The sequence below is a fragment of the Prionailurus bengalensis genome, chromosome F2, assembly GCF_016509475.1.
Source record: "Prionailurus bengalensis isolate Pbe53 chromosome F2, Fcat_Pben_1.1_paternal_pri, whole genome shotgun sequence".
NCBI classification, from domain to species: domain Eukaryota; kingdom Metazoa; phylum Chordata; class Mammalia; order Carnivora; family Felidae; genus Prionailurus; species Prionailurus bengalensis.
The window spans coordinates 21341371-21360136 of NC_057353.1; the positions used below are offsets into that span (position 1 = coordinate 21341371).

An 18766-nucleotide genomic window follows, 5' to 3' on the forward strand; every position below is an offset into this window, starting at 1 on the left:
TTTGCCTTTAGTTAGTTCCCACTGGGAAAATGAGGTGTGCCTTTAGGTGTGACTATTGGTTCTATAGTCTGGCATCTGGTGATCACCAAAATTTTAAAGCTAGGGCCATCCTCTTTTGCCTAAAAGAGGGGAGAAAATAGAAAAAGTATTAGGTTTTCAAAATATCATACCTTATACAACCTCAGGAAAGTCAAATCAACACCTATAGACTAAACTTAGAGTCTGACCGTATACATGGCCAATAAGAAATGTTAGTCAATTTGACAAGTCTCTACAAGTGTGACATGTGTACCATATTGAAGCAGCACTGTGCAACGGCTTCTGTAGAGGTCTAGACCCATTGACTCTTTTTAGTAAAAGAAATGCCACATGGTAGAGGAGGGCGGCTCCTTTGAGATGTCTCCTGAAACTTCACTTTCCCCTCCTGAAACTCTCATTCTTGCCACCCAGGCTCAGATTCCTGACACACAAAATCTGGGCAGACTGCATGAGCCTCCGGACTACTGTTCATCTCTCCCCCGTTCCAATCTATCCTTGAAATTGCTGCCAGATTAGTACCTAAAACACTTTCACCATATCAATCCCTTGCTCAAAATATTCTGTGGCTTCTCTACTGGCTCCAGGATGAAGTCCAAATTCCTCAGTCTAGTCTTCAGAGTCCTCCACAGTTTGTCTCCAGCTGATCCTTCCAACCTTATCTACGATCAATTCCTTCTTCAGCTAAACTGGTCTCCTCGCAGTCTCCCAAACTATCCTACCTTTGTTCAGATTGGTCCCTCATTTAGAATGCATTCCATCTCTTCTCAACCTATTCAAATTCTACCCATTTCCCAACACTCAGCTCAGATTCCATCTCCTTCTTGAAGCCTGGCCAGACCTCAGCAAGCTGAAGAGCTCCTTTTTCCAAACTCTGAGAGCACTTTTGTTTGGATCAGTGGCTTCTAACCTTCTTGAGAATGAAGCCCTCTTTCTAACACCAAAGTATTTCAGAACACGAATGACAGTCTATTTTTAATCTGTTGATTGAGCAAGTGCATAATGACAAAAACCCACTGTGAAATTTCAGACCTGAAAATGTGCATTTTAATAAGTAGAAGGTCCTGCGTGAAAAGGATTAACTATATACGTGGCCTGTTAATTTCCTCATCTTACAGACAATGCTTTTGGCACAAAAGAATTTGCTGACCTCAGTACGAGCTCTAGAACTCCTGGAGATGGCTAAGTCACACATGGAAAATTCTCAGGTTCATAATCCAACTGACGTATTAGGACCTTTTAGTTTGGGCTAAATTTTCAAAAAGTCTTATCTCCCCCACCTACACTGTGAACTCCTTAAGTCAGCAGTAGTATTGTTTACTTCTTTGTATTTCTGTTAGAATCTGGAATAGCTCTTTATGAAAAATAAATAAATAAATGTTTCCTTCCTAAGTATTGTAGGCTCACTTCTTTCACGAATGTTTTTTTATAACATTTTTCATACATCTAGGAAAGTTAAAAGAAGTATATAGTGAACAGCCATAAACCAACTGCTTACATCCCATAATTCACATATTACTATATTTACTATTCCATACCTATTTCTCATAAAACCATCTTATTTTTCAGGTGCTTTTAAAATAAGTTGCTCACACCATCTATTTCTCCTCAATACTTCACCATTCACACCATTAGCTAGAATTCCTATTTGTTTCTGGTTCTTCTTTCTGTTAACATTTATATATAATGAAGTACACAGACCTGAAACGTGCCATCTAATGACTTTTAACAGATCCCTACATTCAGATTCCAAAGTGGGATCTATTTTTAGTGTGTTATACTGATGGAGCATAGCACAACAGTACAAAAAGATTGCCTTTATGTTAAGAATTCTCAATTAATGACCTACGCAATATTTCAGTAGATTCTCAGTTAAGAATTCTCAGTTAATGACCTAGGCAATGTTTCAGTAGATTCTCAATTAACAATTCTCAATTAATGACCCAGGCAATATTTCAGTAGAGTTTCCGAACAAAAAAAGGAAGACTTTAAATAGAAATTGATGTTTATGGAGTACCTACTATAGGTCACACGTTGTGCTAAGTACTTTACAAGCAATGCCTCTTTTGCTCCTCATGGCAACTTTAGGAAATATTATAATCGTCACCTTTCAAAGGTGAGGAAACTGCAGGTTCAAGGTGTTTGCGAAACTAGCCCAAAGTCATGCAAGTAGTTTCAAATTTCTTTGACTTACCATAGCTTTCACGAAATCTTTGAAAAGTACAAAGTCAAACATTTTCTAATTAGGCCTTGATCATCCTTAATCATCGCTCTGCTGGAAATCTGAACAATCAGCAAAAACGGCACAGCCATAGGAAAAGTCCCAGAATACCAGGGCATTGAATAAAAGTGTATCAGTGTATGCTGCAAATTAGCAGATGGTAAAATAAACTAGTGTATGAAGATTGGAAGCAGATGAGCTGGCTAGGACTCAGAACCTCAATCATATCAATCTGGAAAAATGGTTTACTTGCCTAAAATGTAATCAACTTACCAAATTTACATCTCAGATTATGTTTTTTCCCCTATAGTTTCCCATTCTTCACCCATTTGCAGGAATATTCAGACATAAACCCTACCTTTATTACGTATTAACTGAGCAAGTACTTATTAGGTAGCCCAGGTACCCAGAGTACCTGAAACAGCCATTGGATAGTGTGAGGGACATCAGAAGAGGAGAAAATATCCTCTCCCACCCACGGAGACCCAGTAGCCAGTCCCAGTAGAGTTTTTTTTTTAATGGAACATTTTTAATTATTTAATAATAGCTGCTAGTGTTTGAATACATATGGTAGATGCCAGTGACTATGCTCAGTATTTTAAGTAGACATTGCCATAATACCATGATAAAACTACAGTCTCCATTTCACAAAGCAGAGGTTCAGAGATCATAGATGATGATAATGAGGATGATGGTAATAATAATAACCAATAAATATTAAGCACTTCCTAGGAGTCACATTGTGTTCTAAGCGCTTCACCAATTAATTTAACCATCCTTGCAGACCTACAGGTATGTACTATTGTTTTTTTTAAGTTTATTCATCTTTATTTTGAAAGATGGTGCATGCCCACATGAGCGGGGGAGGGGCAGAGAAACGAGGGGGGAGGGGCAGAGAAACGAGGGGGGAGGGGCAGAGAAACGAGGGGGGAGGGGCAGAGGGGGAGAGGGGAGGGAGGGAGAGAGAGGGGGAGGAAAGAAGGGAGGGAGGGAGGGAGAGAGAGAGGGAGGGAGAGAGGGAGGGAGAGACGGAGAGAGACGGAGAGAGACGGAGAGAGACGGAGAGAGACGGAGAGAGACGGAGAGAGACGGAGAGAGACGGAGAGAGACGGAGAGAGACGGAGAGAGACGGAGAGAGAGGGAGAGAGAGGGAGAGAGAGGGAGAGAGAGGGAGAGAGAGGGAGAGAGAGGGGGAGAGAGGGGGAGGGAGGGGGAGGGAGGGGGAGGGAGGGGGAGGGAGGGGGAGGGAGGGAGGGAGGGAGGGAGAGAGGGAGGGGGAGGGAGGGAGGGAGGGAGGGAGAGGGAGGGAGAGAGAGAGAGAGAATGAATATCCCAAGCAGGCTCCACACTCTCAGGGCAGAGCCAGATGTGGGGCTCGATCACACAGACCATGAGATCATTGACCCGAGCCAAAATCAAGAAGCAGATGCCTAACCAACTGAGCGACCCAGGCACCCCAGTCAGCTATTATTACTATTTTAGTCTCACAGACGAGGAAGCAGAGGCACAGAGCGGTTCAGTAATTATTCAGCATCACACTTAGCTAACTGGTAAGTGGCAGAGCTGACAACAAGGCTTCGGAGCCCTCTCTCAAACCCCTGCTCTGCTGCCTCTCAAAACCCACGTTACATGGGTTAGTAAATAGCAAAACGGTGAATTTTTTTTTGGCCAGAGTTAGTCTGACTGCAAAACCCACGTTCTCACCACCATGCAATACTGCTTTTCTATACTTTTAATATTATGCATTCTCCACTTAAGGCAAGCATTAGATGTAAATTTGAACTGAAATAACAGCATATAAATAACTACATTATTTCAGACAAAAAGGTCCTCCTAGCTTTTCACCCAGAATTTTTTCTCACCACCCACCATCCCTTGAATACAGTTTCAAGATACCATTCAATGGATTTCTGAAGCATAGACTCAATCATATCACGCTCCTGTTCATGAGCCTCCAAATCATCCAGCTCCCACAGGATTGAATTCAAACTCCTGAACCTCATACGTAAGGCTCTTCCTCCTCTGCTTTGGGTGATTACTGTCTTAGCTCCATGGCACGCACGGCGTGCATGTCCCTCTCTAAACACACACACACACACACACACACCCACCCCACCCCTGGGACTAGGGATGTCTTTGCTACAGCCGAACAATCCACGCTCTTTCTTCCTTCCTGGCTTGTCACCCAGTGTTTTTCCACCTCTTCTTCAAGACTCAGTTTAAGTACTACCTGTGTGCATAAACCATCCTTGATCACCCCAGTCATAATTAGGACCCCACCTCTCTGCAGAATATAGCCCTAGTGATAAAGTATAGTGGTCATCTGATTATAGGTCTGCAAATCCAGTAGACTGTAAATTTCTCCTTGGCAAGATGATATTTGGTAAATTTCTAGACACAAATCATGAAATCTTTCTTGAATGAATGATGTAATGGTGGATATACAGTGTGATATATATTCTTATTTCATATATACATACATAGAGACTTTTCACTGCAGTATGTATATATCCTTGTCCTTGCAAGTTTTCTTCACATTTAAGTTTTTAAATTTATTTTGTGAGAGAGAGAGAGAGAGAGAGAGAGAGAGAGAGAGAGAGAGAGAGAGAACACACACATGCAAGCAGGGGGGGTGGGGGGTCTTCTGCAAGCGAAGCCCAATATGGGGCTCAAACTCACCAACTGTGAAATCGCAACCTGAGCCAAAGTCAGAAACTTAACTGACTGAGCCACCAGGCACCCCAGAATTTTCCTCACTTTTAAAATGTTCACCTCCTATGGGGAACCTAGGTGGCTCAGTCAGTTAAGCGTCATGATCTCTCAGTTCGGGAGTTCGAGGCCTGCATCAGGCTCCATGCTGACAGCTCAGAGCCTGCAGTCTGCTTTGGATTCTGTGTCTCCCTCTCTCTCTGCCCTTTCCTTGTGCTCTCTCTTTCTCTCTCAAAAATAAACATTAAATTTTTTTTAATTAAAAAAATAAAATGTTCACCTCCAATCAAGACACCTTACCATCTTGTAAAGATACTAAATCTAAGTGTACTAACTGCCTGATCTTTATATAATTCATGTGTTTCTTGGACTACGTGGAAGTTGCTTCATCATTGCTTAATACTATTAAGTCCAAGAGCAGTTGTCATTAATAAATTAATTAATTAGTACAGGTCAAATGCAAGTCAGTTACTACAGATCAAATTAAAAATCAGCAGCAATGTTGACTGTGGATGTTCTCTGAATGGATGGCCTGTATAATTACTATATAAATTGGTCTGTGAAATCATCATTTTCAAACTTTGAAAACGAGGCTTTAGATACTTATTGAATCTATTAATGCCTTTAAGTAAAATGAGTGACTCTTGTCTCTTATAATCACTCTCCTGCATTATCTGCTTAGTCATACGGGGCATTCATTCAACAAATATGTGTTGACTGCTTAATCACAGCCAAGCTTTCTGCTAGATGCCGAGAACACAGTAGTGAACAGGTTTATCCTTGCCTTTAAGGAACCTAGAGACTCTACTAAGTGAAACATACATATAAACGGATGTTGTATTTCCTTCAATGAATCATCCACTTAGACAGGGTAACATAAAATTTCTTAGGGCAGATAAATTATGTCAGTAAGGACCAAGTTATTTGGCTATCAGGGAGCCCATGTTTCAGAGTGTGAAGGATGTGAGCTTTGAGATCGGTCTGACGTGTCTTTGATTCTCTTCTCCAGCACAGTACTGTGCTTTTTAAACTCTTTGAAATTAGGTACATAAAAGTTAACTCTTTTGCAGATAAAATCAGGTATGCTATTTCTTGATATGCTTAAGAAACAGTAAGAACTTAGGCAATTCATTTCATAGTCCTCATTTTGTTAAAAAAGTATTGTTTTGGGGCACCTGGGTGGCTCAGTCGGTTAAGCGGCCGACTTCGGCTCAGGTCATGATCTCGCGGTCCGTGAGTTCGAGCCCCGCGTTGGGCTCTGTGCTGACAGCTCAGAGACTTGAGCCTGTTTCAGATTCTGTGTCTCCCTCTCTCTGACCCTCCCCCGTTCATGCTCTGTCTCAAAAATAAATAAACGTTAAAAAAAAATTAAAAAAAGTATTGTTTCCACTCACAATTCCCTTGATCAGTAATCAATGCAATGATAAAACAGGTAAGCATTTTAGATTTTGATTCATTTCATAGAAAAAAAATGTTTCCAATTGGCCTTAAAGGGAGTACATAAATAAATCAGCTTAGAATGTGTTTGCTAGAGTTCATCCACCTTTTTTCAGTATAATGAGATGTCTCAGGCATGAAATGAAACTAAAAAATCTACAAAACCAACAAATTACCATAAACATAACAACAACCTTTTACTTATAAAAGGGGTCCTAAAACTTTACATAAATCCTCAGCCTAAGTCCTTGATTATTCAGCAGTCACTGAAGACAGCTATGTGTCAGATAATGTTTTTGCCTACCCAAAATAAAATTGGAAAATTTGTAATTGTCTTTTTTCCTATTATATTGTACCCTTGGAGCCAAAAAGAGGAAAAGGCGTCACTCTTAGACTTTACTCCAAGTAAGCAAAGTGGGCACACATAGACCCATCACGTTATCTATACACAGCTCACCCCCAAGGCATCTTTGGCCATCAAAAGAAATTAGGAATCACTTAAAGCAAGGAATCCATGAGTGAAGGATTCAGAATTAGCCTAAATACTAGGACTCACTAAAGGTTCACACAATCTCCCTGGAGGGAACCAGGAATTTCTCCCAGAAGATAGGACGTTCTAAGGGAGGTACAGATTGCTGATGCTACCTAACTTCTGGCCCAGCTAGAGAAGAGATGTCATAGAACTCTGATTCTCTTGAACTGTGAGGTATTGGGGAAGAAGAGAATACTATATACATAGAGTCTGTTTATCAAGAAGCCTGATTCTGTACTCTGAGCACAGTTTCAGGCAATAAGCGTTGGAGTTCCTATTCTTCCTACCAAAGCTATTTATGAGCGATAGTACATCTGCCAATGTGCAAGGCCCTACACATGCCACCCCTGTATCCTGTGACTTCGCCTCTTAGACCCCGTCAACCTCTCTCCCCCGGCCACACCGCCTGAATGGCTACTTGCTGCTCCTAGAACATAGCACCCGTGCTCCCATATCCTGGCTTCCGTAACCGCTGTTTCTATGGAACCCCCAACAAATGCCACTTAAGCTGCTTCTTCGAGCTTTGCTTAGTTAACATAGCCTGGTTCTCTAAGAGAAATGTGACCAAATTTACCATCCACTTAAGAATATTTTCTGAGGTAGAAAATGGTTACTCTGAGCAGTAGCAAAACTGTGACCGCTTTTTAGATTTCACAGTAATACTGCTCCAATCCAAATGTGCATATAATAATGACTATTGTAATGAAAAGCAGAGAGGACTTCCCATCTCCGATCCCAGGGAAGCCAACAGAGAGAGACGGCTGATGGAATTATAATGAAGTCTAAAGCTTTGAAAACTAGTAAGAGACAATCCCCTAAAACTTAACCTATTGATGCAATATGCTTTGCACGCGTGGCACCAAGAAGAAATCTCCTACACTCACGCACACAAGAACTTAAAGACCAGAATATAACTGCCCTGGGCACATGGCCTCATAATGAAGTCCTTTTGTCATCAAAGCCTCTGCCATAGGCCATTTTACAGCTCCACTGTTTGCTAGGGAATGGTGTTCTCCAGTTGAGAAGGCATCCATGTGGAAGGGGAAGGCACCAGTGTTTAGTACGAAGGTGTCAGAAAAGACACTGGTCGGGGATGGGAATCATGTATTCTTTCCACGGACTAATACAGAGATTTTAAAACCCAAGCTCTGAACTCAGAACTGGATTCAAATACTAGGTCAGATATTAGTGGTACCAATTATAAGCCCTGTGCCTTTAAACTTGGCACTGAAGTTTCTAACACTCTGTTTTGTTGTATGTAAAACAGTAATAGTACCATCCAAGTCTAGATATGGTACAGAAGTTAATAAATACAGAGTACTTAGGAAGTCCCAAGTGTGCCCCAGGTTTTACTTATCATCCTCAAAGCAAGCCTGAGAGAGGTTTCTGCTCTGATTCTCATTTCACAGTCGAGGACACTGAGCCCAACAGAAGCTAACCCTGCTAGTGATCGTGGAGCTGGGAGTCAAACCCAGCGTCTTAACCACGACACTGGGATGTCAGGAATTTTCTGAAGATTAATGAAACAAATCCTGGAGAATGGTCAGCATAAAGACTAACATTAAGTTCTTTATAAACATTAGCCATTATCATTATTAATTAGTAACAGGCATGTGAAAACTCTTCTCAGACACAATATAGGCAAATACTAAATCCTAAAATTATTTTGTTCATCCTTTCATGGCTTTTCCTTGTGAACAATTTATAAGAGACCAATTATGTGGCTACAGGCAAACTTTAAAAATGTCATTTAGAAATCCTTTTACTCACAATGTCCCTTAATCTTCCAGAAAGTAAGTCATGTGCAGAATGTAAACAATAATAAAATTAGATTACCATGTTTCTATTGACAACAGAATATTTGACCACAAATATACAAATGTAGCCTTTAAAATGCAGCCTCAAACCATAATTTTATACACATTCGCTCCAGCTTACATATTTCTTATAAATAAGATTTCTTAAAAATATTCCAGTTGCATATAACTATGTTTCACTAAATTCAAATTGCAGTGAGGAAAACAAATTCAGATCATTTGTTGGTGTTCTGAGCTTTGTAGAAATAAAACAACATTAAAATAGCTCCTGGTAATACAAAATTGAATTAAGCTATCATCCTAAAATATGCAATACACAATTAAATAAATTTTTAAAATGCAGAAAATTTAGCCACCTAATTCAAGATTGTATCTCTTATCACCTTGGGAATCTGATATACCAATTCAAAATTACTATTTGAATTACCATCAGAATTCCTGAAACCCTGTTTGTAGTGAAGATTTCAACCGCATCTGGTGTTATGTCACTTAAAGGCAAATTCATCTGCTTTAAGACAAGTTTAAGCTGCTTTTTGACTTTGAATCTGAATTTACAATAGCAAAAACTCAGAATTAGAGCTCTCGGTTCCACTTGCTCACGCTTCTTTTTTGCCCTTCCCCACTCTTCCTCCCCAGACAAGCAAAAATAAACACTCAAACTAGCAATATATGAACCGACCAATCTAAGGCTCCCATGGAAATAAGACAACAAGAAAAAAACAAAGATGGAAAGAATCACTGCTTTGCAAACAAGGCCTTAATTAGGTACATAAATAAAACTCCTTTTACTGCTACAGCCCTGAATCCTTCCAAAGGAAGGTTTCCCAACAACTCTGCACGCTTATACAACACAGACGTCAACAGGCTTGACATATATCCACACATTAGGAATCCTCTCAGATTCGGTGCTTTAATATAGACCTAATGCGAGCATCACCAGCAAGAAGCCTAGGTCTTAAAAATTATGCTGTTACAATCTAATAAGAAATTTCTCTTCAATCCTGTCTTGGAAAACTAACTGCCCCCCACCCCCCAAAATAGGCCAAACAGTGAAAAGAAAGCCACAGTTGCTCATAGTTTTCATAACTATCCATGAGTCTCCTCCAAATCAAATTGTAATTGTTTAAGAGTAACTAAAATATTTATTACTTCATTTGGAAACAGATCACTTCTCTTTTTTTTTTTTTCAGTGCAACTCAAGCATTCATTTATGCTATTTTGTTTTTTTACCTATCTATGCTTTCTATCTCCAAGGTTTATCAACTGTGAGAAACCAACAGTTAACTACGGTAACGATTCACAGAGAGGTTGGAATAGAATGTAAAATACGAATAGTTGAAACTTTTGAAGTATGAAACAGTAAACAACCATCCTAACTGAAGAACATTTCATCTGGGGAATAAAAAAGCCCAGTATCTGAGGCTATAGCTCAGTGTCTGTCTGTCTTTATCCCTTAGATGAACCATGAAAATAGGCACTAGCCTGTGAGTACAGAACCTACAAACATTGAGTCTTATGATAATTTGGCAGCCGACTTAAGAAGAAACTTAATATCTCGGCCTCTCCATTCCATTCCCTTCTTGTTTGTTCTTCAGATGAAGTTATGGTTTTTGATACAGGAGATTTTCATGTTTTCTTAGCCTCATTATAGGGACAAGTGGGGGCAGGAAGTAAAAAATGGCTCTGAGAAGACAACCTATATAAACGCGGGCAAAGCCAACAACTGTGTCAACTCAATGGAAGTTTTGTTGACCTCATTAAGGAGAATAGCTTCAACTCAGTTGCAGTGAAGTCACTTAAATATAAATCATGGCATATAGAGCTAAAAATATTTGTCATGGAGTTAGGGGAGATGATTGATACTTTAAACGCTCTTACATTTAAATGAATTTCTTGTTTTTCGTTCTTCTAATTCATTGGTAAACAGTACTAGTTTCGAAAGAAGACTTTCAAAGAAGGACTAGGAAAATCTATAAGGATTATATCCCAGGGAAGCTTGCCAGACACTAGGAGCTCACTAATTTTAACCTTCACTCCTCTAGCGGTGACTGGGGGTAAGGAAACAAATGCGTTACAGAACGCGTAAGCAGCTTGATGAACTGATTCACAAACTTAATAACTCAGAACTTTCTGATAGAGTCTGCATCTAAAGAGGCATGTAACAGGGATCATAAAGCAAGTCTAGAACCGTATTTCCAAACTGTATACGAAAATAAAACTGGATCTCTAAGCAGAATGATGAAAATTGCCTTTATTCTTTGGAGAATTTATTTTATATTGGTACCTTCTAACTCCACTTTAACTACCATAGCCGTTACAAAGTAAACCCAGGTAAGATCCCTGAAAAAACGAAATGCGTAACTGCCTTTGTCTGAAAAAGGTCTAAAAAATTCATTTCTAAAACATAAGATCATTAAGAATTTTTCTGGGTAAGTAGTAATTTCGAAGTATTTGCCAGATTGCCTCAGCAGATTCCACAATTACCTACAATATCGTACTCTTTTGAACCATTTATGCAAAAATGGTGGAAGATACATATTCCTGAATATGGACCTGATATCAAGCTATTAAAGGTAAACAAACTGTTAGAAAGACATAACCACTCCACATGTCCTTAAAAAACAAACCACACGTCATTCACACAAAGCCTTCCTAGGGGGCAGTCCCCATCACAGACTCTGCTTCAGTATTACATGGTTCTTATTCTGTAGGAGACAATCTGCCAGTAAATGATGACAAAATGAAAATGCCTCCCCCCCCACCTCATTTGTTTATACGTATGTGAACTACCACCATGCATTATTTCATAATTACTCCAACCAATACGTATTAGTAAATTCTATTTAGCAAAAATGATTAGACATAGTCTTCTTTATTTTTCAGTTACTCTAAATGATGGTCTTGTTTGGACTTCTCAGCGATGAGGACTATTTAAGGTTTGCACCTGTGGCCCCTCTGACTCTCCTGTCAGTAGCCACCTGCACGAGGACACCGGCCTGGGGCCCCCCACCCGAAGGACCTACACTCAGACTGCACACGCCCAACCTACACTGTGTGGCAGTCACACTGCCACCTGAAGCCAAATCCCAAAGGAGAGAAAAAAGGACTTTTTTTTTTTACTTGCTCTACGAAACCTACTTCAATACCAGAACTGCTGTCCTAAAAATAATTTCAGTGTCTTTTTGATTGCCTGTCAAAATGGGAAGAGTTTGAGGTGAAGAGCCAACTTCATTCAGAGGTTTGTTTCTTTATTTTCTTTATTTATTTTTTGCTAGATCAGCAGAGTTTCTACTTTTGACAGCGACCATTTTTCAGCAACGCTGGTAACGAACATATTTACTCAAAAAGCAAAATACAGACTATTTGCACATTAAAAATCACCACTGTCGGTATAGAAATGAAGGTATCTAATATCAGAATCAATTCACTTTGTATGTTTTCTAGGATCAGAAATGTCCTAACATTCCTAGTTTTAAAAGGCTTCACCAATACGTGCTGGAATACTGCACCAAACAAACAATTATATGGCATTTAGTTTTGTTTATTTTTAAGAACTGTGATAAAAGATCACCATGGCGATTGGGAAATGATGGTTAAGGGTGTTGTTTATGGATGGATGGAATTCTAACATGGATAATTCACTGAACTTCTAGTGAAACTTATGCTCTAAGTTCATTAAGGTCCTGAGGCTTAGTAAGGAATAAGCAAAAATATCGTGTGTGAAGCAGCAATTTTTCAACAGGCTAAAGTAGAAATAAATACAATATGTAACACATACTTGCATATGTTACAGTTTTAAAATTATACATAATACCTAAATAAATGTGCAGAACAGCTCACAATGCACACGGATAGCTTTACTTACTTGTTTAGACTGAGGAATCTATGGACTAAAGTAGGTGTTTACATAAAATTTACATAAATATTAATATGTATTAATTCACAAAATAATTGTAACACAACTATTCAGGTATACTCTCTAATCCTGAAGACAATAAATTTCATGTAGCTCCCAAATAAGGTTGTATATTTGTAAACAAGGGCGCTTTTTGTTTTGTTTTGTTATTTGCTTATATCTCAATGGTCAGAGACGCAAGAACATTTGGCACACAATTTTACCGGTATTTAGAGACAAGCCAGTCCAATGTTACGTTGAAACCCATTTTGTTATATTTAGTATCAAAAGGGAAAGGAAGTAATTCCAAATTCTCATTGCTCAGAGAACAAAACAATGCAAATACTATACTCTGAAGAGTCATCAGCAAGAAGCTTAAAAAACACTCAAAGGTTAAAAACGTTACGCACCCATCCATATACGTGTGTGTCCATTTATGCCAAATAGAACCAGTCTGTTAATGTTACAATAATTTAGTACTGTGCAGCTCCTAACTGAAGGATGAATACTGATTCACAAGTCAAACGACCCAAACGGGAACCAGAACAGTAGTTTCATGGGTTTGACAACTGAAATCATAACCCCCTTGTATATAACAAAGTATACGCTGACGAAGAAACAAGGTGCAAAGCAAATAGCGAGAAGGCAGACACTCACCTTCGGTGCCATTGGGAGTCATGGAATTACTATCTCTATGAGAGTTATCGAGTTTGGGACCACTGGGGGATTCACTACTACCACTCAGACGGCTATGCGGGCTGGTTAGATCCTGCATTTCCATAGACCTAAAGACAAGAAGCCTTCCGTGTGACAGATGTACCAAATTCATAACACTAGTATTTAATGCGCTAACGACTTGACACCTTTGAAACACATTCACACAAAAGTCCCATTGTATCTGTTTTCTTGGACTCCAAACAGTTCACCTTACATTTTACCTTCAGTCATGCTTTCCCAACATGTGGTGCTCAAAGGTGTCCTTGGCCTTACCTAGCTAACCAAATATTCACATGGCGCTTTGAAAAATCTTTTTTTCTTACACAGCTCATCAAATCACAGTGAGACCATTACGTCAAGTTTAATTTCCAACGGAAAAAAAAATGCAGTCATGCTTTTCTTTTTAAATTGAAAAAACAGAGGCGTTATTTCTGTAAAAGACAAATATGTAAACAGGTATAAAAGGACGAAGCGTCACTGTCTATGGAATCTGTTTCATCAATTAGCACCAGTACTCCCTTATAATTTACCACCCAATTGTAATTTAATGGGTCTCCAAACCAAATAAAACACTTGAGGCCCATAGTGCAGTGACAGGGAAAGAGATAGTCCTGATGCATGTGTTTACTCTGGCAAACTGCTTAATTGTTCCTCTGTTTCCCTTGAAACAAATGCAGCATTAAAACATTATGATGTCGGCTCACTTGTTTGCTTTGTGGATTACATACAGCGTGCCCAATTGAAAAGGGATAAGGCCAACATACAGTGAGTCCCTGGGAGCATTAGCGCTTGGAATACCTCAGCTGTCACTTATTCAGGGAAATAACAATTCTACCTCAATGCTGCACTTTTGCATTTTTACCATATAAAAGGTTAAATACTCCCCCCCTGCCCCCAAGTTCTTAGACTCAGTAGTTGCTGATTTTATAAAATGATGGTAAAGCCGCCACTCACGTTCACAATTGCAGAGCTATCCGTGTATATTTAATATTCTATTCATGGAGAGGAGGGGGGCTTATTTAAAGCGACTAAAACCACACCTAGATACCCTTCTGTTTTCTGACAGCCAATTTTTTTTTAAAAAATCTAAGGCCCATTCACTTTACTTTAAACCTATGTATTTTTCTTAAAAAAAAAAGGGGGGGGGTGTTAATGTTCCATTGAAGTGAAGAGTGTTCCTCCCCCCACCAGGTTAATAAAAGCTAGTTATTTTACTTTAGAGGTTGCATTTAGACTGACTGTAAATAGTTTTTAAAGCAGCTTAATATGAACCCTGTAACTTTTAAAGTGAGTTTTTACTTCCCCAATCTTCTAAATCAAACTAGAAATGGCTTACAATCCAACTTTTCTCTCCTAATTCACATTACACATTCACAGTTTACCTAACACCAGAAACTATAGCCCATAATCATTTTCAAACCCAGGCTCCTATTCCCTTTCTACATACTTAAAATTTTTTTACAAGCGCGCACACACACAAATTGTTAAGTAATTTTCAACAGAGGCTGTTGCTATTAATAGAAATAATTAAGAAATACTAGACAAAAATAGATATGGGTCACAGAAAGGTAATCTCTAAAAATGTCAAATATCCTTACCTGCAACTTGAGGAAACAGCAACATCTGAACTGGTTTGAGATGTTTGCACCTGTGATCGGGGGTAAGAAATTAGAAGCTGTTGTTACTCTGCTTCAGTGTCAGCTCTTAATTATACAGAGCACATGGCTGAGAACGACAATGCTCTCTTTTAACCAAAAGAGAAAAAGGAGGATACTGCAGCAGTGAAAGGCATATTGTCTTGAAGTTGAGGTCTCCACTGTTGTTTCCTCCTGCAGGTCTACCCTCCTCCTCCCCTTGTCAAGGGGGAAGGCAGCCAAATGACGGGATAGTGATTCATCACTGGCCTATGACAGCTGCAAACGGGATTACCCCTCCCCCAATCAACATGCAAAGCAGCCTTGCCCAGGCAGCTTGGAAAAGGTGCTTGGAGAAAAATAGCTATTAGCAAAATGAGTGTGTTTCACAGCAGTTCAAGAATTAACCCTCCAGCACCCTCGGAAGATCTTCCATTCTCTGCTATCACCAGCTGAAACAGAGTTCCCGCCCACCCCTGACTCCTGACAGTTTCTCCTCCTTACCATGGTGGTTTCTCCTATATTTACTATTCGTCATGTAGCATTTACTGAAACAGCTTCTGGGCAACTTTCAGGCAATGCTGAAAAATGTCACTCTAAATGGCAAAGGCAAGTTTTCATACCCCACAATCACATCACTGAGTGACGTGTGCTCATGTACTCATGCAAATTTGAAATTCAGTGACTGCTTACGCGCCATCGCCTGCTAAAACAGAAAAAGCAGTCAGCTTTCCGTTTAATTTGCTGTCGTTTCAACCAAGAGGACAGAGAGCTTCATCATCAGTTCAATGTCCCAGGGAGCCAGCATTTTGGTGCCTTTTGTCTCCAGATGAACCAACTAACTTAGGCTCACAGGCAGGCTCTGCCAGCTACTACTCTTCCTCCAGAGGCAGCGCAAACCGCCAGCAGGTGATAAGCTCAGGTGAGGGCGGGCTGCTGGTTTACAAGCTCAGACTAACGCCTCGCAGTAGAGAGCATTCTGGAAAACACTTAAAATGACTCGGAATTCCAAATCTTTGATGTGCATTTTCATCCAACCTGAACTGACATCAATTAGGGCTACAGAACAAAGATGAGAACTGAAGCATCTCAAATGGCATTAAAGTGATCCAAGCAAATTTCTGCCATCGAGTCCGGTTATTTTCTAATTATGATTTATGAAATTGAGGAATTCTACCTTTTTGGCACGAAGAGTGCACTGTTGAAGTCTAGATCCCTTGGTGTAACATTATGTGAAATTTCTAGGTATGTGTTTCTAGAATACATGCAGGATGAAAATCATTAACAGACGCCTGTGTAGTAAGTGAAAATTTAATTTTAATTCCTGCAGATATATCATTTTGTGATAGCAGGCGGCTGCAATTTTTGTTAACGTTCTCACGTAAGAGTAAATGTTTTCCTCTAGAAACTGCAGCAATCTACGAGGATAAATTTTTTTCCTTTTTTTCCCCCTGCTTTTATACACCTGGAATAAATTATAGGTGAGAACTAGCTTAGTTTTAAGAACTCTCTTGGCCTAATTGTGGGAAAGAGTATGTAAAACACACTTTCTGTTAAATGTTAAAATACATTCCCATTTTAACATTGGCTAGATAGTATAATCCTGGAAATATAATTTTGGTTTCATTGTATACTTTGAAAGTTTGATTATCCTTATATTTGTGGTTGAACCTATCATTAAATTGCAAAGTCAAACTTAAAAATGCACTTCAACATAAGAATTTTCTACCACGTTTTCTCACTGAAAAAAAAATGCATTTGCACTTTTTTTTAATGCTGCCCTGACTCAGTCCCTACTGTACTTTCATATACTACAATTTTTGAAAGCCCATATCCATGATCTTCATTTCATTAAGTATACTTCAGATATATTCTTTTGTGTCTCAAGGATTATTTAAACCATGTGTTGTGTGTTACTGTATTTAAAAATGACTCTTTAATCAAAATAACTTTAAAACAACTAATCCTCACTTAGGCTGGTCAGCTGAATCCACATCGTGGTCCAGGAAAAATAAATCTACTCTCAAGAATGCGAATGCAGACAACAATTAGACACAGATGTGAGCAAAATTAGTTACAGTTTACAAAATGCTACACTTCGCATGCTTTTAGTTTTTTATGTGTAGTACAAGATTACAGGCCAGTAAGGAAACATGCTCTTATAATAACTTATCTAAAAAGAACACCTATTTCTGATTGGTGTTGATTTTCTCTTATGTTTGACAATATCGCTGGAAGTTTCTGTGTTTTCAAGGTCCAAGAGCATAATGTGTTTCAAAAATCATTCATTAGGCAGATTTCCACTCAAAAGAGAAAAAAAAAATTATTTCATGGTTTTCAGGAAAATGCTGTTAGGCATTCAGTAAGCTCATATTTTCTGCTTCATATCCATAAACTTAATACGTTTCTTGTCTTCTTCTAATCTGGTATTTTTAATTCAAATGTTCCTACGAGTACAAAAATATTTCCCCTAACATTACAAAGAGTCATCTTATATTACAATGAAGTCACTTCACTCTAATGCTTTTTAAAACTCTTTGTATAGAATACCCACAGCAGCATACATACTGAGAATTGCAGAAATACAAAGAGGAAAAAAGATAGCAGAACGTCGTAGAATTTAAATCCAAGAATCCTAAACTAGTAACTTTGACTTCTGATTAGTTAATGAGGTCTTTTAAGTTTGCCTTTTTTCTAATTAAATTTATAATTCTTCACAGATGTAACTTTTGTTGATGTTCAATTTGTCTCTCTCATTTTGTTAAACCTCACATAGTACTTCGCCAATCCATTGAATAGCCACATTAAATCTGTTAATACCATGCTCTTCAACCCCAGAAATTATTTCCAGAAGGCAAACTTGCTTTGAGAGATCATCAAACAAGACTTAAGGTACACATTTTATCACATTTTCCCTACCACAGAGCTCAGGACGCAGAGCAAAATTCATGACTTTTGCACTGTTTATTATACTTTGCTAAATTACAAATCAAAAGCATCTGACAGAAGATCATGTATGAAGCCAAAAAGTTAATAATGTTCTGTGAAAAGTAAACTGTAAATGGAAAGGGGTTCTAAATCTCAGCAGCACAGAGCAAATAAAATGTAGGTACTTGTCTCAATTATGGGTTTTCCATAGGCTTTTTTGCTTGCTAGAAGCAATTTTTATAAAATGGCTATAATTTAAAACTTTTTTTTCCCCCAAAAACTAAAAAGACATTTTCCAAGTGAAAGTACTGAACTTATCTAAATAAATAGACTTGGCAGGCAGGCTGCTTTTGCCCACCCCACCCCCCCAGATCAACCTGAGTACTCCCAAATTTGAAAGACAATGGCAATTTTCTAATCAGAATGTATTTTATAAGAAGGAGACTTAGGCATAGATCTGTTTTTTCATCAGAGTATATTCTTGCTAAAATCTCCCTCAATCAATATTTCTAACTCTGGTGTCAATGCTGTGATAAAAATCTAAACGTAAAATCAAAATGAACTCCTAGGAAGACGAAGATGTCTTTTAAATGTTAACACTTATTTCCTTCTTTATCAAAGACTCCATAAAATGAATGCTCCAATGCTGTTACTGAACTTAATGTAGTAGGCTGTATTCCTCTTTGACATACCTCGTTTGAAGAAAATGACATCGAGTCCCCGTGAAAACAAAAGCAAGTGTTTAAATGACACTGATGCCACCGTAGTTTTAAAAGATTGATTTCAAAATGAGCACTCATTGAAAATGTTGAATGAAATGCCTTTGCTATCTGATTAAAT

At 38.7% G+C, this 18766-nt stretch overlaps 1 protein-coding gene across 1 annotated transcript in view; it reads right to left on the bottom strand.

Annotated features, from left to right (window-relative positions):
- EYA1 (EYA transcriptional coactivator and phosphatase 1) overlaps positions 1-18766 on the bottom strand; it is a 172553-nt gene that overhangs the window by 152457 nt on the left and 1330 nt on the right. Inside the window, 2 exon segments of the mRNA XM_043601189.1 lie at positions 13305-13432; positions 14963-15012. Coding sequence (XP_043457124.1) covers positions 13305-13428 — 124 coding nt within the window. The 5' untranslated portion in view covers positions 13429-13432; positions 14963-15012.